Below are 26,399 nucleotides of genomic sequence, written 5' to 3' on the forward strand. Positions count from 1 at the left end.
ATCTGCCACATGACTGACTATACTGGTGGGAAGAGGTCGGCCCCAGTCGAACTCTGCAGCAGAAACAATAACGACATTGTGCAGAGGTTTGATTTGCAGTTTATGTTTGACATTTTATATTTACTACTATTGTCTAAACAGTGCAGTAGACCTTTATTAAAACATGGTAGTGCTTTTCTTGCATACATCATTAGTGATTTGGTTACATTCAGTATGGCCACGGATATAACCACCAATACCATAAAACAACTGATGGGAAAATTTATCACCGCGGTTTCTGTGCGGCAGACAGATTAAAAACACTTTCACACAAATAATACCAGATTTGCTAGAGAAATGGTGGCAAATTATGCGCACAGACGCAGAAACATGCATTTCTCACCGTTGTTAAAAAGCTGGACCCAAACAACGAGAACTTCGGCTCCTTCACTGGATTTTAAAGTCAGATAAACTCGGTGATACAAGCAATGGAACCTCAAAGCGCAAACAGCAGCATAAGAAACACTTTCAGTCCAGGCTTTAGGTTTGCTTGACATCAGCGAGCATTTCTTAGTAATTAACCACAGACGCAGTGATTTTGGTTCAAGAAGTGGGTCGTAAACAACACCACAAAAAAAAAAAAAAAAAAAAGTACAGGCTGTCATAAGATTCAGAAAACGTGTGATGCGAAAACGACAAAATCAGGAAAGATGTGGGGAACATAAAGCTACAAAATATGTTATAAAAAATCTGATGAAAATAAAAATGATGTATAAAAGCTGACTAAACATCAAAGACAAATATTGAGAACACACGCACACCACCTACAATAAAAATATCACAACACGCATATAAAACTGATTGGCATGGAAGCGGACAAGAGCATACGTCCTTTGACTAATTCTTGTGCAAAAATATTTTCTTTAAGGAATGCAACTATCTGATATGACAAAATGTGATGGCACATTGACATGTTCTTCCTTGTAGGATAAATAGAAGAGAGTACATACAATTACAGAAGAAAATATAAGATATGAGAAGAAAAACCTACATTCCAGGCTCAACAGCCTTTTTCTCTGAAGGTGATCTTCCACTAAGTGCAAACTTCTGCCTCACAGCTCACAAAAAGTCTGATCATGTTAAAGATCCTTTTGGTCACGAACAAGCTCTAAAGATCCCTCCTTTCTTGTACTTCATATGCTTTCTGAAAACAGACAGCCGTATGTTTAAACTCAAACATTCGCCACCTTGAAATGATTCACATTCACCCCCAGTCTCATGTTTTTCCTATATATTTATGACTAAGGAATCCATGTAATCAATCAAGAAAACTGAAAATGACTTTCTGTCAGTCAACAGAGGAAACCAGGCAATGAGAGCAAACACCAAATCACACCTGGTAGCTAGCTAGATATAAATTTTACAGAGATTTATGGAGTCTAAGGAGCACACACTGATAACAGATATGAGAGCTTATATAAGTCACATGGAACCATTAGCCATGTAGAGGCGATTGAGCCGCTGATGTGCTAGCGAGCAGTATTTTTATTTATTCTTTTACAATTTTCAATTTATGTTGCAACAAAATTATGTTCCAATTTGATAAACATGAATAAACTGGATTCAGTTGTATTATTAAAATTGTTTTTATTTTAAATTTAGCTTTTTTAAAAAGTCTTCTGCTAAATGCTAGCAGTGCTAATATCCTGGATTCACCAACTACTGTCATGCTAGCATTGGCTAATTCCTTATGAGATATTTTTTACACACTGTACTCCTTGTTGCAAAAATAATTCAGATCAAGTTGAAAACAGCAATTAACTGAATACAACAAAACTTAACATATTTGTTTTTATTTTAAGTTTTTTTCCTTTTAGCAACAGAATATTAACACTTGTTTTGCCCCAGAACTTAAGCCTAGTTTGTAAGAATAATAAATTGGCTTCAATGATGCAACGTTAAAATTTTTTTTGTCAATTTTACTTTTCTCCTGGCTAATTTTGCTAGCACAGCTAGCTTTCCCGACTACAGCGGTGAGTAGAAAACTAGCACTGGCAAACTTCTTATCAGTTTTTTTTTTTTCATTTTTCTCTTTGAGTTCAGTCCCATTTTTGATGAAAGTAACAACCTGACTTAAGTGACACAAAGTTTTTAATTTTTAGTTCAGAGTTTAGACTTTATGCTAGCAATGCTAACTCTCCATGCTTCAACAAATTAGCATAAGCCATTTCCTAAAATCATTTTTTTCTCTCTCTCTTTGTGTTTCAATAGAACTCAACCAGTTTAATAAAAGTAATACATTGACTTAAATAATACAAGGTTATAATTTCTTTAACTGATTTTGAGGTTGTTGTTTTTTTGGCTTATTGCTACCACGGCTAACGGTTCCTACATCAGCAGGCACTGGTAAATTAGCATGAGCTAATTCCTGTCATGTAAGTCTGAACACTCAGAACTCCGGGTTTAAGACTTTGTAAGATGTCTGTAAAAGAGCCAATACCTCAAACAAGACTGACAAATTTTTAACAGTGTTGCTATAGCCTGAACTGTTGACTGACAGCTTTTGGATGAGCAAATTAGCGGCTGCCAATGTTTCCTTACCATTGAAATTTAAAAGTGGAATGATTATCTGGCCACAAATATTTCCAGTCTCTATTTTACCCCTTACCAAAGCATTCAAAAGAAATGGTTTCCGTTTTCCTGCTTTCCACCTTTTGGTGGTAGTTAAATGCTACTCATCTGTGCTGAAGTCCTCAAGAAAGCTGGTATTCTTGTAGTTCCAACTTTCATGCTTTATTGTATCGCCACATTTTCACACAGTTGTTGAAGCCTGTTGTGTGGTCAGCACTTTTAATCGAAAGTGCTGAGGTTGATGCAGCTGTACAAGCAAAATCGGGACAAAAAGATTAAATCATTTGTAATCTTCTTATCCAAAGTTTTCAATGGTTCCTATTTAATTTTGTGGGGTGCAGAAATACGTCTGCGATCCGCAGTAGTAATTCTGCGGCGTGGAATAATAGTTACTATGCTGATGTTGGTAGTTGTTCTGTGGGGTTGAGTAGTAGTTGTGATGGTGATGATGGTGACTTTGAATGTTTCCTTGGGCAAACAGGAGTGGGGCCGTGGAAGGAGGTGGCTGCTGGGCGGAGGCCACCCCCGGTGCTAGACTCCCATTACGTTGAATAGAGCCATACCAGCTGGACGTTGCCATCTGAGGCGTAGTGGACAGAAGACTAAAGAATGGAAGGGACAAGAAGGTAAGTTTATTAATAGACATGATTTTAAAAAATAGGTAAAATTGGTTTAAAAAATATTGAACAGAATTGGAGACGTGGGGATTTCTTACCAACCCAACCTCAAAATCCAACATGGCTGCCATGTTTTAAAAATCAGACTTTCAGAGTTCAAAGTTGGAAAAATTACCTGGAAAGCCAAAAGTTGACTAACTCCAACTTCCAAATCTAAAATCAACATTTGTATGGAGTTTTAGTGGCGTCTCCACTATACCTGGAAAATGTAGGTATAGTGACAGCAAAAGCCCAATATTCTCATTTCTTTCATTGTGTTTTCACTACATCTAACAGCATCAAGTCACTTGGCTTCAGTGATAATTTGGGAGTAAATAATATTAGGTTTGAACATGCTAATCTCTTCAGTAATTTAAAATCTGAAACTGTTTGGGAGTGCAGAGATGCCATAATATATATTTTTATTTCTTTAAAGTGAAACCAAACAGAAGTAAGCTATGTGTATGGAAAACAGATGTGGGCCGAGAGTTGAGCCTTGGGGACACCCCACCTCAGGTGAATGATGTAAATTAAGATGAGCATCCCATTCAAGATGTAAAGATCCAGTTATTTATACAGAATAAAAACTACTGAAGAGGAAAACATGTAAGGTTTATTCTTAAAAACATAAAACAAGTCATTTAATAATCTTTTTTATTTTTGCATACTGTATACTTTGTGTATTGTACACATGATATACAGATGACTTTCTTTTGGTGCACATGAATCTTTTTCCAGATGCCTTCAGTCGTTTTGGTTTTGATGTTAATTACTTGGACATTGTGCTGGTGCTCACCTGGCTCGATCAGATCTGCTATTGATGCTCCTTGACAGGTCGTCATCGCTGTCGTACCGTCGCGGGTTGTCAAAGAAATAAGCTCTAGAGCTGAAACTGTGGCTGTTGATCATGCCGCCTGGCGCCTGGAAGAAACAGAGTCCAGGACTTTATTCTAGAAGAAGAAGAAGAAATCTGCAGCGTAATTTGACTTCTAGACAATCAGTTTACCAGGTTTTGGTGGGGCCTTTGGACTCTGAAGAAAACCACCACTAAGCTGGTGGGCAGCAGCTCCCAGAAGAACAAAATAATCCCAAAAACAATGTAGCCCTCACCGCTGATCTTCTGTATGTCTGCCTTTAAAGTACAAACACAAACATTTTGCAGTATGAATTATGAAACTTGATGTCACCAAGTAAACAGAGAATGAATCCACCACAAGTAAAGCCTGGTGGCCGGCCAGGCTTATATTTCACTGGGGGAAACCCTGCTCCCATGCAATTATTCAGGATTCAGACCAATACAAAGTAGTTCATAGTTTTTAAGTAATCTGAAAAGTGTAGCATGCATAAAGTAGACATGAAATTTTATATGAAAAGATTTACAAAACTAAAACATCAAGGCATCCAATCCACACTAGTTTTTATTTCCTGAAGTTCTTGTGTAATTGCAGGTGTCTCCCCCTGCTGGTCATTAAATTCCTTCATTTTTGCTGTTTCTTTTGGATCAATATTTAGATCTTTTTCATATTGAGTCTGAAATTTACAACATAGACATGATTAGAGACCACTCATAACTGTAGTTTGTTGAGAAACATCAAGAAATATTGTAGAAAATTTGCAGAGCATGCTATTACATATAAATTCAATAACTTATTTGATAGGAACTAAAGTCAGATTATACCCATAATGATTTATTAAGTCCGACAAACACAAGAAACTCCTTCAAAATGTGTTGTCTGTCTCAAGGCCTGCACCCTCTGATGTAGGTCAGGATACACAGACATGGTTATTTATAGCCAGACAAAACCCTTTACCCTGCTAAGCACCGCTCTACTAATTCTCTAAAGATGCATTGTATACCCATTCAAACACCCCAACTATATGAAATATTCACCGTTTCATCTTCGTCACAAACATCAATGTTTTCTAGCTGAAAATGATGCATTACCCTGTCCTATAAATTCGATTTTATGGCTCTCATGTGACCCAGATGCTATAAAAGCTAGTCGTACTGGTACCTGATCGGAGACGCTGTACCAGCCGTAGCTGAAGGGGCTGGGTCTGTCCTGCGGTGACAGGGCCACCACCACCAGGTTGTAACAGGCTCTGGAAGTATAGAGGAGGATCACCACGGCTCCTACGGCGGTCGCTTGGCACACTGATGTTCCCTGGAGGGAAGAGTCATTGTGTCATAACAAGCTCTAGCTCTATACCACCAAATATAGGTCAGCAAGCATTACAAAAACGATTAATTATAAGCTTGAAGCATGAATTTAAGCATATTACTATGTGGTTTACACAAGCAAGCTTATACATCTAAATGTTGGTTTAATATAATGTACAATATTTTTAACAATGGTGTAATACTCTCTCCTTAATTTATTCCTACGGTAAACAGCAAGCTGGTCTAGCTAGCAGAAATAATAACCATTAAATTAGCATCATCAGTCTGTTAGCTTCGCTCACAAGCTGCTTCCTGTGTGTTTGACGTCAATGAATGTTCATTTGCACATGAACTGCAGCTTGGAATATAGATTAAATATTTTTAGATAGCTGTAAAAAAGTTTCAAGCAAGACTCAAAATGTGAAGATGTGATTTGAAAATGTGGCACTTTTTATTTGTCTTGGAGGTTGAAATCAGAGCTTAAAAAGTCATCCATGTGATCTAGATACGAGTCAGAAAACACACGGGATTTGGTAGTCGCTGTGCAAGCTAGCGTTGTTAGCTTCATGGTTAGCTGTTTGAGCTTCATAACGGTAATTATCAATGCCATACAAACGTTGATTTTAGATTTGGAAGTTGGAGTCGATAAACTTTTGGCTTTCCAGGTAATTTTTCCAACTTTGAACTCTGAAAGTCTGATTTTTAAAACATGGCAGCCATGTTGGATTTTGAGGTTGGGTTGGTAAGAAATCCCCACGTCTCCAAATCTGAGTTCTGACTTCAGGCTAATATTTCCAAATACCAATTACACAAACTAATCAGAACAATGTTTAATAATAACTTGACTTTATCTCTAAAAAAGAAGCTCAAAAAGCAAAAACTGGTGAATGATGCCTTTCCTTCTACCTTAGACTCGAGGTAAACGTTGGCAGAAGACATTTTGGCGATTTTGAAGATGCACACAGCAAGAGATATGGCACACAGGACAAACAGGCTGTCGTTAATCAGGACCCGAGCCAAGACTGCATGTCTGATCCCCCCATCGCTGTGCAAACAAAGAACAAACGAAGTGTAGAGAGAAAAACTGGACTCAACATACAAGAGAAATAATTTCCTGTGGAAGCCAGATATGAAATGACTGAGCGTTTGCTTACCTTGGTGGCTCAGAGTGCATCAGAGCTCCTTGAGCCAACAACGCGCAAGTTAAATTCACCACCAGGAAAAATATACTGAGACACAGAAAGAACAAGCGCAGAGGAACCCTGCAGAGAGAAGAGTTGCACAATAATAATTGCTGAAGAAAGGATAATGATTGTTATCAGCTATCAAAATTACCCAACAAGGCTCTGATTTTCATTCCTAACCAATCAAAGACTTACTTGTATTTGGTGAGCTCAGGCGAATACTTGGCTTTAGCTTTAAACATCACCTGGAGAACGAACAACACGAGAGATTCCTTTAAAGATATGCAGAATTGAACCGTTTCACAGAGATGCCACCTACGCTGGAGCTCAGAAAACCGGAATGGGCCTGTTTTAGAACCAGAGTGTGAACTAACAAAGCTCGAGGAGATTCCTGGAGCTCAATGAAGTATTCAAACACCAGCTCATAGTGAAAAGCTGAGTTATGCTGACGAAAATCAGCAATATGCTGGCATTTAAGATGATCCCTCAGACCGTGCTGCTCTCCGGAGAATTAAAAATACGATCCATATCCCCCTGAATCCATCTGTTTCAGACTCATACGTTCTTGTTTTTCCAACACTTTCCCTTACGGATGCGCGACAGCAAAAAAAAGGTGACGTTATGAAGAAAATCTCCTGCAAACAATGATTTTTTGCTGGTCAAGTTGACCATCATCAGCATAAAAAACACATAATTACTAAAACTGTCCATTAGTTCAAATTCTGGGCCTTTAGTAATCAAGTTTGCTTTTTCAAGGACTATATTTTGAAATATAAGATGTTTTATGTTGTTTGTCCGATCTTTACGTAACATTTTCTCTTGTCAAAGACTTAAAGTGTTTAATTAATAATAATAATTATTTGAAACCGTCTTATACTGACCACGAGAGTTCTTAAAAGCATTTAGTTGAAACATCTTAAACCAACACCCTCTCACATGACCTGCCAGTATGGTGAAAGTAGGCCACAACGGGGTAATTTGTAACCAAGAGATGAAGCAAGCAGTCAACAAAGCAATTCAGTCGGGTTGTATACTTTTTCTGCTCGGTGTATGGATGCACTTCAGACTACATATCCTTTTAGCACGCAAGGGATGTTTAAGTCTTTTCTCAGCAAAGGCAACCAAGCATGAACTTGACTGTCTGTTCCTTCATTAAAACAAAGTCAGGACTGAAAACTGACTCATCAGAAGAGCAACGTTGGACGTTAGGCGGCTGTGACACGATGTCCGCTAGCTTGTCGCCAGCCTTCGATGCCCTTGATGACTTTAGGGTCAAACTGTACGGGTCATTTCTCAACTCTGGTTAAATATATTTGCTCTGTAAAGTAAACAATAGGCCTTTGGGTCTGATCAGCACGATATTTAAATGCATTAGTGTCTAAGAGTCAAATATGTATTATGATACAAGATTGCTTTCTTTGCTCAGTCATGCCAAAAAGTGCTACAACTGTATGTTCTTCTAGAGTAAAATGAAGCTTTTCCTTCACTTACATGAAAGACAAAACTGTTTAGAAATATTTCCACAGGTACAGGCTCTGCTCTTATTAAGGTAACTCTGCTACTTAATAATATGAATAATTGTTGCTTTCTGTTTTGAATGAGAGCTGTTAGATCATGCTGTAGAGTCTTGTTTTGTGTAACAAGTTCTTATTCCACAAGAATCTCATACCAGCCAATGCCAGAATTAATCAAAGCTTAAATTATGGTCCAAAATACATATACTTACAAATAAATACATTGCATGTCCCTTAATTTCAAAATAATTACAATTACATCAGGATATTGTAGGAGTTTTTAGATTTGCGCACGAGGAGTCAACCAGGTCAGTGATTTAATCGGGTTATGAAGACCAGAGAAGCTGTGAAGATGTAGGGAATCGTGTAAAACATTGAGGGCAGCGATATGCCTGACGGTCAGGACAGGAAAGCTTTGACTTTGGCCAAACCTGCATCCTTTAGATATGTTCCTGTGCCAATGCAGAGCAATCAAAGAAACAATGTTTCCCTATTACGTTCTGGAGAAGCCAGTTAGTTTTTTCTACCCATTTAAAGAAAACCTGTGGATGAAAAAAATCCTCTATAACTTTAAGTGGTTTATGGGGAATGTATCCAAATCTAAAATAACCAAAATTAGCTGAAGAAATAGGGCTTGTATAGCATTTTTTGTGTCAAACTTGTGATTTTGTTCCTTTTGAAATTTTGCAGATTGGGGCAGGTTATGGCAAATCAGAGTATCATCTACAAAAAAAAATTCTTTTCATAAAATGGGAACTCAGTCTTGATGCAGGTCATGCTAGTTATCTCTTTAGCCTCAATTCACCTTTAGTAAAACACAGATTTAATGACGCCCACATACATAAGTCTTAACGTTCAAACGTCCTCACAGAACAAGTGAGAAACAATTTTAGTTTGTGAATGTTTCTTATCCATTTCTGGATGATAATGGCAACAAAACTTATACAGTTAATTACAACTAATGTGTGACTGAGAGGTTTTGAGTGAGAGCAGCACGACATCTACATTATCAACCTATAAAATGTCAACTCTATTATCAGTTTGTGTGTTTAAAAAAAAAACCTTTTTACAGTAACAAGTAAAATATTTGGATTTTTTTGAGTGTTATAGTTAAAATGGACCTAACTTGACATTAGCTGGTTAAACCTTTACAAAAACTGTACATCAGAACCAAAAACTCTGCTTTAGTATGAGCAGCTGCTGCTATAAAAACTACTACAACAGCTTCCAGTTTGAGCCGTGGAACAAAATGTGAATCTGATGTATCACTCAGACCTGAAGCAGCCAGACGTATAAAACCACAATCAGGAACGGCTTCATCTCTGAGCTGGCCTGTCACATGCTCTCATGACTGAGACAAACATGTTCCTACAGATATAATGACAGGAGTGAAGAGGCATGGTGGTAGTTAGCAATAAAGCTGGTTAATTCAAAGAAATTTGAAGTCTGTCTTAAATCTACCAACATGTAGGTTTAGCAAGAATGCAAAAGTTGGCCAGAGGTCAGCAGATGGGTGACAATGTTTATTCAGCAGTCATATGACACCATGAGCTGCATTGGCAAATCACGACTCACCCAGCGAGACGAGCTTCCTTCCTTTTGTACAATGCATGTAAACGTGGACCATGCTTTTGCAAAACGAGGAGACAAGCTGGTCTTTGATATCTGGAGTGCACAGCACAGGTGTTGAACAGCTGCAACCAAACAACTGGGTTCCTTCCCCCCCTGTTTTTTACATAATTAGTGACTACACATGGTCCACTCAAACATTTGTCTGAGTGGAGACTAACCACAGACCAAAATTAATATGGCTGTATGTAAACATCTGACCTCACCCCACCACATGCCCCACTGCATGCTGGACCATCTGGTGCTTGCTGAAAGGTGAACATAAGAGGCCGTGCTGCATCAAGAGTTCAGTGACATCTGAGCTAAAATGGCTTGATAACTTCTGCGCTGCAAAGTGCAAAGACTACAACAGCATGACCAATAAACTGGTCCAAAATGGTGGCAGAAAGGCAACTGGTTGCGATTTCATGTAACTTTTACAACCACTAATTAGAATGTATTTTATTGGGATCGAATGGGATAGATTGGAACAGTGGAAGGAAATGATGCATGGCTGGCAACAGTTTTACAAAATATAAGTCTGAAATGTATGACCTCGATTAAATACTTTGCAGAACCAGTGTTTTTTGTCTAATCACTTTGCATATCTAGACACCTCAAGCTTAGTCAGACTGAACGTTTGAATATAAACTTTGAAGAAGTGTCACCATTTAAGGCTTTTGTCCTGTTGTGGTGTCAATCTCCACCCCAATCTCAGGTCTTCTGGAGGCTTTTCTTGCAGCATTGCTCAGTATTTACCTCCATCCACCTCTCCTTCAGGTTGGATCACCAACATGGTGGTGATGTGCAGCCTGGGGCGCAACTATGTCCATTCTCAGATGTATGTTGACTTATTATAGGGGCGCTCTCAAAGGGTCCGGAGGAGTTTTATATTAAGTGTGGGCAAGAGACAGAAAAGAAGGGTTGCCTAATCTGTTATTTATCATATTTGCTCATGCAGCAGTTGATTATAAATACAGAAAATGCTGACTAAGTAATTTTTCTGCCGTTTTATGGCGCCCCCTCTAACGCAGCGCCCCTATGTGTGGCATGTAGTACATAAACGTCAGATTTATGCAGTTCCTGATGAATATTTGCCCTGTCAACAGCTCCTAGATCATGACCTGTGGATCTTTACAGCTCCTCCAGAGTTACAATGTAATGCCCTCTCCAGATAAAATCCCAATAATAAGTTTGACATTTTTGTAGCTTAAATTAAAAACAAATATTTTGGACAGTGGGTCGTTAATACCCGGAAAACTGCACGCTCAGCTGCTTTTATGAAATCGGGTCACACAGAAACACACATACCTGTGTGAAGTAGAGGTTGAGCAGGCAGAGTGTGAAGAACTGCAGGCAGACGGGGCAGCAGTAGAGCAGCCAGTAGGCCAGAGGCTGTAGCTGGTTGGCCTGCACTACATTTTTAAAGTAGAAGGAGAAGAGGGTCGTCCGTAGCGCTGCCCACAGCAGGCACAGGAACAAAAACACGCTCTGGTAGCTGAAACGCTTGTGGCCGTAATGCAGGATGAGCCAGAGCTGCAGGTAGACGAAAACAAAGAGGAAAGAGTAGAGGACGGTGTAGACGGTGGTCAAACTGAGCTCCAGTGTTGGAGAGATCGCATCTCCGGATGACTCCTTCAGTGAGGTAAACAAATTGGAATCGACCTCCTCTCCTGGCGAAAACATCTCCGCTTGATGCTTGTGAGGGGGAGGAAAGACGCTAAAAGTGGGTCAGACCTGGGTTGCATTCACCATGGATGGCAAAAAGGCGACGGTATTCAAGCGCAAAAATGAGATAAAAACTGTTTCTTTTAAAAAGAAGAGACATTATTCACCCAAAAATTGGCTCTCCGTTTGGAAAAACAAACCTAGTGAATAAATGAATGGTTCGACATTTAAAATGAGCTAAGTTAAAAATAACAAGAAGGAGCGAAAGAAAAACAAGAGAGGTGCCTCTGTGATTGTCTGCAAAGCTGCTCTCTGCAAAAAAACAACTTGAGGGGGGGAAAACCTCCAGATCAGCTGCGATGCAGTTTTAGACCAACCCCCTTGTTTCGAACGAAAGCGGAAACTGGCTTTTGGTGTTCGCCATTTTGGCTCAGGATAACGATCAACTACGTGGAGACACAGCTGAGTATTGAGCCATAGTTTCAAGCTAGTTTCCAACATACATTTCCTGAGTGAGCAAAAAGAGGCCACACCCCTATTTTTACACTCTGCAATTCTATTGGCTAATCCTGCAACCAGCCTCCACAGCAAATCCATCCCATTGGTCAATAATGATGTCAGCTTTATACGTCCACAACCCCACCATAGACATAAAAGCATAGATTCAGCATAAGCCCCTACACAAATTATTATTATTATTATTATTATTATTATTATTATTATTATTATTATTATTATTATTATTATTTACAGTTTGTTGATACGTTTACGTTGGCGCCATCGTTGTGAGTGGCATAACCACTCAGTTCTATTACTGTTTCATTATTGTTCAGTATTGACCCAATGATCACTATTTCTCATTCTGAAATGAACATAGACTACCGTTTAAGAGTCATAAATATCAACTGAGCGTAGATTTAGTTTCCAAGCACATTTGTGTTCGTTTTCCACATAAAACGCCTTTCACAATATGGCGGACGCGCTGACGTTTCGTTTCAAGCCTATGTGCTTCTACTTGTCTTTGTCTAGGAACGCTTTCTCACTTGTGAGTGCTGATTGGTTCAAATGAAAGACTTTAGTAGACCAATCATATGATTGGTCTACTAAAGTAAGTGAAGCGAACAAGATGGCGTATGAAAATTCTAAAGTAAAATCTTGGTAATTTCAAATTGAGAGTCTGCGACATTACTATTCTTAAATAATCAATTTGAAGCTAAATGTAATACGCACAATCAAGGTATATGTTATTATTGGTATTTTTTAAACAAAATATAAGATCTGACTGAGTAGTTTTCAGCTATGAACATTTATAATGCTTTTATTTCGAAAGAATTAAAGGAAACATTGCGTTCACTGTTAACGCAGCACTCCTAACGCATAGCATTGAGCATCTTGCTTTTAAAAGTACGTAGACTTACGTACGTAAATGTGCAAAATGACCAAAAAATATCTATGGGCGAGCACACAGACTGCTATTAGTTGATGAAGCAGAATATCCTATCGTTCCTGACGTAAACTGAGATTCCAAAATATGGAATTTATTTGGGATATATGTGCTTTTTCTTCTAAGAAAAGTAAAATGGCCTCTTCAGACTTGCCACCAAATGCCCCCCGACCTCCCGCAACTCCCACTTCTCAGGTAAATGTCAGGTGTGTTTTTTTTATTGTTTTTTAAATGATTTCTTACGTATATATTCTGTGTTTTGCCTGAAAATTAAAACGTCTTAATAAAGGGTTCATTTTGAATATTTCATGTGTCTGTCACAGGTTAGACTGGTGTTGTGTTGATATTCATACCCCTTCCAAATTCCCCACATGGTTCAGAAGTGTTTGCGTTGTTTATTCTTCCACTGATGAAACAGTCTTGTGTATATCTTTACCACTCATTGTGTTTCCTCTCCTAGGGAGGACAGATCAGTCTGTTAAGGGTGTGGGTTTGTGTTGCTGCCGTCCTGCTGTGGATCAGCTCAGCTGGATGCCATGAAAAGGCCAATATGTCGATCCATATTGAAATCACAGCTGCAGACTTCCACGAAAGGCTGCTGTCTGGGAAGATGATGTTCCTCTATTTTCAGCAACAAGGTAAACACACCGGTTCTGTAAACAAAACACAGTTTATATTTAGGCGAGTATCGTAGTATATTCTTACATAGATTCACCCGATTTGATTTAAATACAGTCAACCTAACATAATTCCCTTTTCTCGTCTGTCGTCTCCAGTCTCTCCCACCATCTCTCTGTTCCTGTTGGAGTTAGAAAAATCAGCCGAAGCTCTGCAGGATTATGGAGTGCTAGTCGGCAAGGTGACAGGAGCTTTGTTCATGATGTCTGCTCTGTTTGTTGTAAACGTTAGTACGAAAGCACAAAAAAAATGAAGTTTTGTTTTGTAGGTGACATGTAAAAAGGAGCCGGTTCAAGCGTACTGCACAGAGGGGAAGCAACAGCACAGAGCTTTTCTGTTCAGGTAGGTTGAGTAGAAACAAAATGATCAGTCGTAGCTTTTCAGAGAATGTTTGCTGTAAACGATCTCCACCATTTCACATCATTACATCTCGGTAGTTGAATGGAAATGAAGAGAACCACAAACTAAAGTGACCACAAATTAGTGTAAAAGCTCTCCAAAGCTGCTTCAGTAATCATGGCCGTTATGCATTCATATGAAGGATATTGTCTGCCTGCTGACTGCATCAGTGTTATTCCAACTGTTTGCAGTTTTGCATCTTTGTGTTTTGCAGAGGCGGCAAAGAGTTCTTGAGTTTCAGCCTGGACACCGTCTTTGATGTCAACTCCATAGTGGCTGAAGTCCTGTTGTGAGTAAAAGCAGCAGTTTGCACTGTGACTGGGTGATACACCTTGAGGATTTATGATGTCATATCAAAAAACAAGTTTTATTGAGATTTTATGTGGCAGACTAACAGAAACAAACATTTAAAAAAAAATACTGTAAAGGTGTGATGTGTATTTGTGTTAGAATTGACTCGGGGAAGCTAATATAAAAGCTACACCACACTTTGTTGATGTTTGTTTTGCTTTGCCTCTTTGCCCTCCAGCGCCATCCTACGTGACGAGGTGAAGTACGTCCACACGGACGCCGACCTGCTGACCTTGGAGAAGGCAGCCAAAGGGAAGAAGGACATTGTTCTCGGTTACGTTCGCAGTCTGGGAACTCAAGGTGAAGATTTAAAGGAACAAAATGACAGATTTGCGGTGATTTTGTTCTGTTAAGCCCACTCCCACCTGATCAGTTTTCCTAAATGACAGAACTCAGACATAAATAAACCACACGGTATCTCTGATATGCTTCTCAGAACACAGATCGCTGATGGAGACGGCGTACGTTTACGGATCCAAACATCAGTTCATCCTCATAACCGGAGGTCCGGTACTAAAGCAGTTAGGGTATGTTTCATTTTCTTTTTCTCATGCAAATCATCTATTATAACTAAAGTTGCAGTACACACAGCTCCCGACCAAAACCAACCAATCAAAGACAGGGGGAAGATTTTAGCGCTGTAAATAAGTTTCAATGTAGTAATGGTGAAGAAACAACTTATTGTTCCAGGAAAAATGGTATCTGCTGTCATCAGTGACTATGCTAGCTAGCTTTAGCATTTGTGCCTAAGCTGTAGCGTAGCAGGGAGCATGTGGAAGGAAATGATTGACAGCGCTAAGACCCTCCTCCTGTCTCTGATTGGTCGTTTCTGACTGAGTCTTGTATTGGAAGAAGGCAGAAGAGCTCGATTGTTTTCTCAGATTATCTGTCTTGTATTACACTATCAAGACATAATGGCAGTTTTAACAAATTTGTAAAAACCATATTCTTTATAAAAGTTGCAAACTCAGAATCAGAAGAATTTTATTATCATTGTCAGAAAGACAACAAAACTGCAGTTCCAGTACAACCATCCATTGGGAGATAGTTGGCTGAGGCCTCGCAGCTCGACAGCTGCCGCCTTTTTTACTGCAGCTGTAAAGCAATAACAACATGTTTTCCAGAGTTAATGAATCGTCCCAGCTCTCCAGGGTGTGGTTCGTCCACTGTAGAGTTCATGGTACTGTCATGACCTCGGTGACCTCTGAGCGCTGCCCATTGACGCGCATGAGGAAGGCCCTGTCCACCCTGAGCCTGCACACGTTCCTGCAGCTTATGGAGGCCCCGCTTGTGGTATGTAGACTCAATCAGAAAAAAGCTGAAATGGTTACTTTTCTAGTAGAATAACGTTGAAAAATCTGTTTTTTCACGTTTTTATCAGTCCGAAGTGTTCGTTGATCCCTCGTCAGTCCCGCCACCTCAGTTCCCCTACCAGCTGACGCCTCAGGTCTTCCTGTTTTCTCACCCTGCGACCGAGCACCTGGACCTGGACACGGCCAGCGCTCTGGCCTGGAGGCTGCGAGGCCTCGCCCTGCTGCTGCTGGTGCACAGGTGTGCAGAACCAACAGGATTTAAAAACATACCACATGTAAATCAGGATTAAGTAACTCAGGTTTTGTTTGATGTTTGTGTTCATCAGGCAGAGCCCAGCAGTTAAAACCCCTGAGAAGTACAACGCTGCCTACCGACTGCCTGAGAAGGTAGAGTTTTTATTTAATTTAATTGCTTATTTCATTCACTTACAGTTTAAAAGTAAAGAAATATATATATATATTTTTTTTTTTTGCAGAGTTCTGAGGTGAAATATTTGACCTTACACAGCTTGGAGGACGTGTTGGAACTCATCACGAAGCAGGAGGAGGAGGAGGAAGAGGAAGATGAAGAGGAGGACTCGCATTCAGGTTAGAGGATCTTCAGAGAATTCAAACTTGATGCATGGAAAAGAGAGGAGTGTGAACATGTGTGTGTCACCAGGAGAGCTGGATGATGAAGTCGCAGCGGAAGTGTACAGAAACCAAGGTCACTTCCTGGACCTGGACTTGGTCACACAACTAACGTCCGACAACTTCCACTCTGAAGTTGCACAAAGCAGCCTCACGGTGGTGCTGTTCTACCTCAAATGTAAGACTTTCATCTGAACACAATATGAGTCAGCTTCTCAGTTTGTAGCGCTGTGATTTGAAGGATGTGTCATTCTGGCCACCAGGGGACGCTGTTTCAATGGCTTTCCTCGGATCTTTCGTTGAAGTTGCAGAGAATCTTGAAGGTAAAATGAGACCTGCAGCAGGTGCAGAGGAAGAGATTCATTTTCACGTTTATGCTTAGAATCTACATTTTAAACATTTTAAGCCAAGATAAGATTTGAGTGAAGTTTTCCCAATAAGTGATGATTTCTAGTTTGTTTCATCTCAGACAGTTTTGTTCTCACAAACATTCACACACAAGAGCTAAATTACATTTCAAATTAATTGAATGTAAGGCAGATTTTTACTTTACGAAATTATTATTATTTTTTTAGATTCCAGGATTGACGACGTCCAGATGTGTGTCGTTGACTGTGGAGAGTGGACTGACCTCTGCGCCGCTCAGCTTGGCACAGACGTCCCGTTTCAGCCAATCACGGAGTTCCCCAGCGTTCTGCTGATCCGGCGTCAGCAGGCGGCGGTGCAGCGCTACGCCGGAGCGCTGAGCGGGGAGGCGCTGCATCGCTTCGTCATGATGTAAGAACACAAAACATCTCTAAAACATTTAAAATTTTTCATCTCAACAATCCGAAAAGCACAAAAGAGCTCATGAATCCAACAGAAAGGATGTTTTTCCAGGTAACTAGTGGGGATTTATTGATTTAATTTGATTAATATGAATCTAATAGAACATACACTGAACACCGATTCAGAACCGTACAGAGATTTGGACACGTCATAACATTTTGTTGTAAGACTTTTACAGCTTCAAAGTTGATGGAAATGCTACACAAACGTTACAGCTTGAAATGATTGGTTTTTTTAATCTCATGTCATGCTTTGCCATGCAGACTCTCTGTCTGCAGTGACGAAGTTTATCTCCACTCAGCTTGTTAAATACTTAAATCCAACTAACAGCAGCTTGATGTAATTCAGCTAATAATTACTTGATCACTTTGTGGGATTAATTAAAATTTCCAACTTTTATTGTAAGAAAACTTAAACTACGCCCTTGTTTCTTTTTTTTTCTTCCAAACCAGGAGCCGCGTGGCCTCTCCTCTGCTGCTGTCCACCAAGGAGGAAGTGACATCTTTCCTTCAGGAAGTTCCTCACCCTGACCTGGCTGGTTACAGGCCTGATAAGGTCCTGGGTTTGTTTAGGACAGAGAGCCGAACAGGTGGGAGTCTGTCATGAAAAACATTGATGTGACACAACAATCACAGCAAACTACTGGCTGTAGTTCATCGTTAATATCAATATAACAGAGAATGGATAATGGTCAGACTGGGCAGGTTGTCTAACCAGTCTGTGATTTTTGTAATTCACTCTCTGATTTGTGTGTTTTTCTTCCTCTCCCAGGTTTGTCCGTGTTCACTGAAGCAGCAGAGTTACTGACTGGAGAAGTTCTGACTGGGCTGCTGACAGACAGACTGGTGGAGAAATGGTACCAGCTTTAAATTCACTCCACATGTTTTGCTGTTTTCATATCGTTTCTTCTCGACTGTTTTTCCTCTGATGCCGCTGCTCGAGTCAAAAGTTATTCACCAAAGTTTCTTCCAGTGCATTTGAGTCAAAGTGACTAAAACACGGGATAGCAAATTAAAATAAACGATAAAAGGTGAATATTTTGCGGTTCCGGAAGCAAATAAATGAGCAAATAAACTTTTTCCCCACACATTTTCTCCGTAGGGCTGCGGAGCACGATGTGGAGCCTCCTGGCGTGTTGTTGTTTCCTTCTTGGGGGAAACTCAGCCACCCCTCAGTGCTGCCTGTGACCTCATCATCCAAAGATCTGCTCACCCAAATCCACTCTGCACTGCGCCAACCTGTGGTGTGTGTGTGTGTCTTTAGGATTAGGTGCAAATGATCTCCTTGAACCTTTGCAAACAAGCTACATTAGTTGATATTAAACTGGTTTGATGATCTGAAAAGTTCCAAGTTTGACAAAAAAGCAAAAACAACAGAAATCTGCGAGGCGACATTTCTTTGCATGCTGCTTTTTTCTCCTCAGCAGGTTCAAATGTTGCTTTTGCCTCTTTTAGAGAAATAATTGCTGCCTGAATATTTCCATCTGCTGCACCACAACCAGCACAAACTGGGCTCCCTTCTGCTTCTCACAGTGTTTTTCTTCTCAATATCTTCATTTTACGTATTTTGCAGATTCAGGTCACCGGATTAACGTTTTATTCCCATTTTCCTCCCAGCCTGAGCTGACCGTGGAAAACCTGCCGTCGTTTCTGTCGCTGGGGAAAGCGCTCCTCCTCCTCTTCGTGGGAGAGGAAGAGGACGAGATCGGGCGGCGGCAGAACCAGGCGCTGGTGGACCAGATGAGAGGCGTGTCGGAGCAGGGAGGCGCGAGGATGGAGCGATACCTGCCCTGCTGGATCCACCTGTACAAATATTCATCAGTTTAAAAAAAATAAAACGCAAATAATTTCCTTTCGCGTCAGAAAACAACACGCAGCTTTACTCCGTCTGTTTCAGCGGCCGCACTCCAGCTGGTCTGTCTGTTCTGGGTTCGTACCTCGGTTCCCTGCCGCCGCTTCCTGCGTTGGTGCTCACGCATTTACCCAGCGGAGACGAAGTGTACCAGTATCCACCCCACACTCCCATACTGACCGGCTCTGTGCTGCAGTGGGTGCAGAGCGTGGAGGACGGGACGGAGTCACCAGCAGGTACTGAGAGGACAGACAATCCTACAATTATTCTAAAATATTTAAGATTGTAACGTGTTTGTGCCACATAAGGAAAACAGACTTAATTAGCGCACAATCTGTTGCTGTTAATAAAATATAACTTTCAGTAGAGGTACACCGATATTTTCTGACAATGTAAAAAAACACAAGGGGGTGCCGACTCCCAAGTGAGTGAAAATGCAACTAAACTGCAGAACATTTGTTCAATAATTGCGCAACATTTTTATTTTTTTGCCGCCCTGGATGGTGATCTGTCATCAGATCATCACAAGCAGGAGTTCAGAACCCCTCTGTCTTTACTAAGCAATTTATTTTAACCCGATATTTTGGCATTTTCTTTACGTTCAGTCCTACATCTTCCATGCAAATGACAATTTCAGCTCTAATTAGACTCATCAGACTCTTATTTCATGATTTCTTCCTTCTCCTTTCACAGACTCAAATAACGTAACATGGATTGTTAAAATCAGACAATAGTTCTCCAGCCTCTCTGTGGGTTAAAAGCCGATTTTGTTGGAGCAAAGGGAGTTTTAAATCTGTTTTACCTTGAACTCTGCGGCGTTGTCATGTCTCCACAGCGATGCTGGGTGGGGACAGCTGGCCTCCTGCTTTCGAGTTCTACGACTTCCTGAAAGTCATGGACATGCAGGAAGTCGACCCCCGTTCTCCAGAAGAGGAGGAAGTGAAGACAGAGGCAGTGAATGTTGAGGAGCATTTGGTGACTAAAACGATGCCATACGACCGTCTGGACATGAATTCAAAATTTCACTCTGAACTCTAAGAAATGTAAATGACACACAAAATCTTACTGAATATTTTAATCTAGTTTCTACTGCAAATATTTTAGTTTTATTTTATTTCAACCAACTTTTCAGAAAATAAATAATTCCTTGTTGATGTAAAACAAGTTCATATTTCTTCTTTGAAAGCTAGTTTTGTCTTATTTCAAGTGTATTAAGATATAATGTTTTGTAGTTAAGTGAAATCTGCGTTTGCCCTTTAGCATTTGGAGGTTTATTCTTTAGGTGTTACCTCGGCGATGTTGACGGTCGCCGTTTCATTTCCTGGTTTCTGTGGTTTTTGCATCTGATTCACAGTGAATCATGTTGGGGTTTCATCAGATTTGCTGATGCATTTCTTTCTATTTTCCCACGACCTGAAGGCTGCCTATGTTTGTGGCTAACCTCTGCTGCTACTGAAGACTGTTGGGCAAACCGACTATCTGTGTGACTGAAAGATGGTTCGGCATCAAGTAGAATGCATTTCATTATGTCGTTTTTAATAAAACAGGTACTATTTGTACAAACAAAGTTTGATCTGATTTTGTTTTGCCTTTTGCATCATACAATTTATTTCTCCTCCCAACTAGCTTTAAATACCATGCTTTATTTTAACAATAGCACCATTAAAACTGATTTCATTGGTGACAAGAATTAAAATGCGAAAGAAATGAAACAGAACAAACAATTCTATTGAAAGGCCAATTAACCTGACAGTCATGTTTTTGGACTGTGGGAGGAAACCGGAGTACCTGGAGAAAACCCACCATGCACAGGGAGAACATGCAAACTCCATGCAGAAAGACCGGGGCTGGGAATCAAACCCAGAACCTTCTTGCAAGGCAACAGCTCTACCAACTGCGCCACTGTGCAGTCCAACATTGGAAACAGCAAAAGTCATTTATGTTTAATATGTTTGATTAACATAGCAGCTTAATTAAATAACATTTACTGGGAACTTCAGAGAAATAAAACACACAGGTATGACGGATTCATAAGAAATCTGATGAGTAAGCAGTATGTGACGTAACATTGTGTGCATGCGCATTACCATAAAGTATGCTGGATTGACGGGTATGACAGGTAGTCAGAACACCTGTTGAGTTTAGTCTACTGCAATTAGCGGAAAATGAAGTCCTTTGAGGTGGAGCAGGACAGAACAGGATCATCCCACCTGCAGTGTAAGGTATGTGCAAAAATATTAAAATACTGTTGGAAAAAATACTATTTTGCACAACTTACTTTATATACAGTTGTCACACTAGCATAACTTAATTATAGTTCTGTTTTGGTAAGTATACGTAATTAATAGAAGGTAAACATAATACAGCAACAAAAACGACAAAGAAGCCAACAGTACAGCTTTTTTGTGGAAGTCTTTTCCTCTCAATAGATTCAACGCCCACTTCTGTTCTCTCCAAATATTACTTTTGCCTCCTTCTGTAAAATAATTGCCGCTTGAAGCTATGAAGCAGAAAACTCCTTTGTGGAGATAAGATTCATTATACATTCCAGAAGAACAGCCGGCACTGTACTTTATGTCCTGCTGTGTGGGCTGACCTCTAGGATCAGGTCAACAGTAATAAACTAGTGTAAGATCTCAAAACATCACATTTCTTAACAAAACTGGCCAAATACATGCAGCTAACCCAAATCTTTTCAAATACTTGGTTAAATAAATCCCTTTGAATAAAACCAAAATGACAGCATTTTGCTTAAATTTTAAACGTGTATAAATAATGAGAATGGGAATGTGATGGTGTACATAGATTCAGTTCGTCCAAATTAATAACTTTTTATTGCACACCAATCAGTGATGGAGTACCACAGCATCTAGTGCTTGGATCACTTTTCTTTACTGGATATTTGTTTCTACTTTTACTGGAAAGCATTGAATACATTTCCAGTTTTATCTAACAATACTTATCTTTATTTATCCAGCTAACGTATTGGAGCTTTTAACTTGCTATTTATATGTGCCATTCATGTTTTCATTTACTTCCACTAAATATTGCCAACAATTGAAATTTCCTGACTCAAACTGATGCATGTGTCACTTAATAAATTAGGGTTTATCAGTCAATCATTTGATCAAATATGGCAAAGTCTTAGTTTTTTTCCCTTGTCCTTTAAGAAATCCAACTGTTTTTGGTCAGTAGATGCAACAAGTGACATTTTCTTCAATGTGCTTTTTTGTAAACTGGTCCTCTCTTCCTCTTATATTTTCTGAAATTGGACATTTATTCAGAGCTCAAGTTTTTGTGAAAAATCGAGTAAGCTAGCCTCATGCTTACTCATGATTAGAAGTTGCATCAAAGTCCAATCAAATCTGCTGATTTACTGGAAAAAAAAACTTGAACTATAACTGGATTGGATTATTAAAAATAAAGTTATTTTGCCTCAGAGAGGGATTAAACTGATTCTTCTTGTGGTTGGAAACTGATTTCAAGGAGTATAATTTTCCGAAGTGAGTTGTGAGACAGTAAATGTGTTTTTGAGCTGGAGTGGATTTCCCCCTCCATTCAGTTTACAGAGAGCTGTTCACGTCTATCAGCATCAAACTTGCAGTGAGCAGACTGCAAACACCTGAAAAACTAAAGCACGTTGCTGTTCTGCAGACAAATTTCAGCCTGCTGGATTTGTCTCGGTTTTTCCACAGATTAGAACTGGATTAAGTCAGGGGGTGCCGATCAACGCTCCCTTCTGAAAACACAAGGTTTGATGTAAGAATGTTTTTTTCCAGAGTTTGGAGCTGAGGGAGTTTATTAATTTTATCAAGCTGACCTTGGTGTGCCAATCCCAGCTTGGAAGTGGGAATTCATTCCTGATGCTGCCTTGTAAAATTTGGCATTCCTGAATCCTGGCAGAGTAACTGAGAAGGGAATCAAACGCACATAGTGGTGTGTTTGGACTCTCGAAAACAGGACTCTGGACAGCTCAACTGTTGAATCAGGAAATGATCCTTACAGACCGTTTGAGCCATGACGAGAAACAGAAACTGCGCAGCAAACTTCACAACGTGCGTACAGTCATGAGTACTGCCTTTGGTACGTTTGTTTTTGAGTCTGCTGCTGACTGAGATTAACTGGATGGTCTAGATTAGATGAAAAATTAAGATGTCAAGCTATAATTAATGTTTTGCTTACTTTTGTATCAAACATGACTTTCAGCAGGTCTTTTTATTGTTTCTCTAAGGACACAAGTGATTTTACTCTCATTAATAAGGGCAACGAATGTTTGTGTGGAAAAAAGAGAGACTGGCACAATCACTTTGTGGTGAGAAAGTTGGGAAAAATTACCACTTTTATGTGATTATTACCAGAATTTAAGTGTGAGATTACAGCTTTTGTTACTTTTTTAGTTATTCGTTCTTCAACCTATGTACAATTTCTTTCATGGCTATATCTGTTAAAAAAAAAACAAAAAAAGAACTGGTTCGTGATTAAGGCTTAAGATGTCACTGAAATCATTTTAAACATTTTAAATCTGCCAAAATAAGAAGAAATGTAGCCAGTTTTTTTCTGACAACCAGTTAACAATTTTTTCCCAAAATTCATTTATATGCTGCAGCCAAAATAAAATTTTCCTTCTGTTTTAGTCAAGTCAAACCAAATTTATTTGGGTTTCATTTCAGCAGCAAGGCAGTTCAAAAGTTAGACTAAATTTTCTTGTGGAAATATCAGATATTGTAAATATGGAGTCAAAACAACACTATGCCAACTATTTTCAAAATCAGATCTGAAATAGGACTTTGAATAGTTATCATGGAGCCTTGCTAGCTTGTTCTGATGCTCTGTGAGCAAAACGGGGGTTTCGACATCATATTCCGGCTCCATGCAGGGCTCATGTGTGTTGTACGGAGGTGCCTCTCTTTACGAATCCACGCCAAGAGAGCAGCACATCGTGAGAAGTAAATCATTCCTGCTGTTTGGTGAGAAAATCTGGATTCAATTTTCTGCACATTCTTCAGAAAATACAGTTTATTCCTGGGGACATGTGTGAAAGAAGTCAGAGTACGTTTACAGTTCTCCTGAGCCAGGCTGGTATTTACTGACTAATAATAATGAAAATGAAAAGGCTACCTTCAAAGATGACTAAACTTTGAGCACAGAAACTGTTTCAACTCTCTTTGTGGTAAATAAAACTTAGGAGAAGGAATCTTGTTGATTACAATTCTGGTTTATGCAATCATATATGCTCTGTGAGATAATGGTATGCAGATGGAATCAGGAATAATGTAAAAACAAGAAGATGCTACGATGGAAAAACTGCAGAACTGACATTTTGTTTTTAAAAATTGCTTTATAAAGGTTTCTGTCTTTTTAGGGTTATTACAAGGTTACATTTATCTGTGCATTTGTGGCATTGTTTCAAGTCTTAATGGTATTAGTCCATTTGATGGCTATATTTTATACAAATGTTTATGATCATTATGATCACCTTCCTGCAGCCGGGTTAATGAGATAAGAAATCCTGATGGGAATACTTCCTGAAAACGACTGTGGGAATATAAACTCCCTACTTCGGGAGTACGAGACTCTCAACCATAATTATACAAAAAAAAAAAAAAAACTCCTACGGGATGCTAGTTAATCTGGGTTCTCACAAACACAAATGCATCAAACATCTCCCTGTTAAACACATTTTTGAGAGGCCAGTGTAACTCTGGTAAAAGTCAGAATGTATTTTGTCTTGGAATAATGTTAATTCCTTTTGTTAAGTTGGATATATTACCTGACTTCTGCTAATGCTGATTACAGTTAGTCAACAGGGGGAGCCAGTTGTATTTTTTAAAACCACCCACAGATTTGAAAAAAACTAGTTGTGTTCCCATTATCAATGCTGTATCACCAAATACAAACAGCACAAATGAGAGGAACCGTTTGTATATTAATGAAGCTGGAAATAGACTTAGAAGACCGTTTGTGGTTGTTGATCAATAAGCCGTAGATGAGAAACTTACTGTTTGTGTCTGCATGAGGCAAAAAAGTGATCAACTAAAAAGCTTTTATGTGATCACTGATCGCAATTCTGGGAAAAGAAACATGAAAGCCGGCTTCAGAGAATAGCTGTTGGGAAATGCAGTGTTTTCTGTAGCAACATGGGAGAAGGAGAGTGAATAATTGACAGTAATCTCAATGGAACCTGGAAGGAAACCTTCTTGAAGCAAAAAGACTCAAGACTCTGGCAGAGGTTTACCTTCCAGCAGGACTGTGACCTTAAATATACAAGTGCAAAGCTGTTGTGACTCTTCAGCAGCTTCAGAATGGTCAGATTTGGGACAGAGCAATACGTTGTGAGGACTGGTGCAGAATCTTCGTGGCGCTGACAAACCCATGTCTGATTGGAAGTTGAGTCTCTGGGGCTTTTCGTTTGTCATGATACAAAGAAACACGCTCCCTCCTCCAGGTCCTGGCAGCAACTCAATGCCAAACCTTTCAGCACCTGTTGGCTCTGAAAGTGAAACCCTTTTCAATTGTATGTTTGTTGGTGCAGAGCTTTATAACAGGAACAGAGTGATCTCATTTCCCCAGAGATGGTAGTTCACACAAATCTTTTTACGTAACTGATCCCAAATCTAAACCACCTCATGGATATTGTTCTTGGTGAGGCTGCGGAACAGGCCAGATAAACTTCAACAGGTTGTGAGGTTTACCTGGGAATGTCAGGCAGATGATCCTATGTGGGAGGTCCGAAACTCACTCATCCAGGAGTTTCTCTCATCTTCCAATGGAGATTAAGGAAATGTGGAAACATGAAGCTGTCGATGGGCATCAAGGGGGATTACAGCTGCAAAAGGAGGCATTTATGATGAAAGGGCAGCAGTACCATTTAGCCAAACGGAGGTTACAGAAGAAAAAACTGTTGGATGGGAGGAACATAGAGAGACTATTGAGAAGCTAAAAGAACTCAGAATGGGAAAACAGGTGTGATCCTACATGCTGTGGTTGGCTTTTGGGAAAGATGTGGACAGATTACATTTTTTAGGATCTGCTTACACCAATCACAAAGTGCAGAAAGAGCCTAAGGAAGAAGGAGACACCATAACCACAGCCAAGGTAGTTAAAAAAACTTTCTGGTAGAAGAGAAAACACTTTTAGAATTGCTCCTTGATGCTGAAGTCTGGATTGTTGGGCTGGTCGTGGTTGACACGCCTCTACATGCTGCATGTTTTGTAGGAATCATGAAGTGCATTCCCCCTTTTGAGGGATGACCTTCTTAAAAGAGTTAGCTCTACAAGGCTTTGACCCGTTGCTGAACTGCTAGTTCAAGGTGAACAGTGGGATGTTTTTCCTGTGCATTGAACAGTAGAACAGATATTCACCCTTGTACAACTGCTGATGGGGTCATGGGAGTTTGGTTTTCCTCTCCAAATGAGGGTTTTTCTGGAATCTGGAGAACGGTCACGTCTGTCTCTCAAAGTAATTTGAGAGAGATTACTGCTGGAGTATTTGCTGCCAAGGAAGC

General features: G+C 39.7%; 2 protein-coding genes across 3 annotated transcripts; one reads left to right on the forward strand and one right to left on the reverse strand.

The window, feature by feature from the left end:
* Positions 1-83: 83 nt before the first annotated feature.
* gpr137c (G protein-coupled receptor 137c) lies at positions 84-11,819 on the reverse strand. The gene is made up of 8 exons (XM_008429006.3): positions 11,045-11,819; positions 6,807-6,856; positions 6,582-6,689; positions 6,334-6,472; positions 5,282-5,431; positions 4,273-4,398; positions 4,063-4,187; positions 84-3,212 (listed from the first exon to the last, which is right to left on the reverse strand). Exons 1-8 carry the CDS (start codon positions 11,417-11,419, stop codon positions 2,933-2,935), a joined length of 1,353 nt encoding a protein of 450 aa, XP_008427228.1. The 5' UTR covers positions 11,420-11,819; the 3' UTR covers positions 84-2,932.
* Positions 11,820-12,754: 935 nt separating this feature from the next.
* Positions 12,755-20,462, forward strand: txndc16 (thioredoxin domain containing 16). Of its 2 annotated transcripts, none has more exons than XM_008429013.3 (20): positions 12,755-13,040; positions 13,306-13,483; positions 13,622-13,704; positions 13,792-13,865; positions 14,137-14,211; positions 14,452-14,573; positions 14,710-14,800; positions 15,398-15,566; positions 15,655-15,824; positions 15,913-15,973; positions 16,063-16,174; positions 16,248-16,394; positions 16,480-16,539; positions 16,792-16,993; positions 17,497-17,633; positions 17,816-17,900; positions 18,146-18,287; positions 18,661-18,848; positions 18,941-19,131; positions 19,731-20,462. In XM_008429013.3, the coding sequence occupies exons 1-20, from the start codon at positions 12,933-12,935 to the stop codon at positions 19,931-19,933; spliced, it is 2,598 nt and encodes an 865-aa protein (XP_008427235.2). In that variant the 5' UTR covers positions 12,755-12,932; the 3' UTR covers positions 19,934-20,462. The 2 variants fall into 2 exon arrangements, with proteins under 2 accessions (XP_008427235.2, XP_017159274.2); XM_017303785.2 differs by having other exon boundaries at positions 12,975-13,051.
* Positions 20,463-26,399: the final 5,937 nt, after the last annotated feature.

The sequence above is a fragment of the Poecilia reticulata genome, chromosome 2 (assembly GCF_904066995.2).
Source record: "Poecilia reticulata chromosome 2, P_reticulata-male-v2, whole genome shotgun sequence".
NCBI lineage: Eukaryota > Metazoa > Chordata > Actinopteri > Cyprinodontiformes > Poeciliidae > Poecilia > Poecilia reticulata.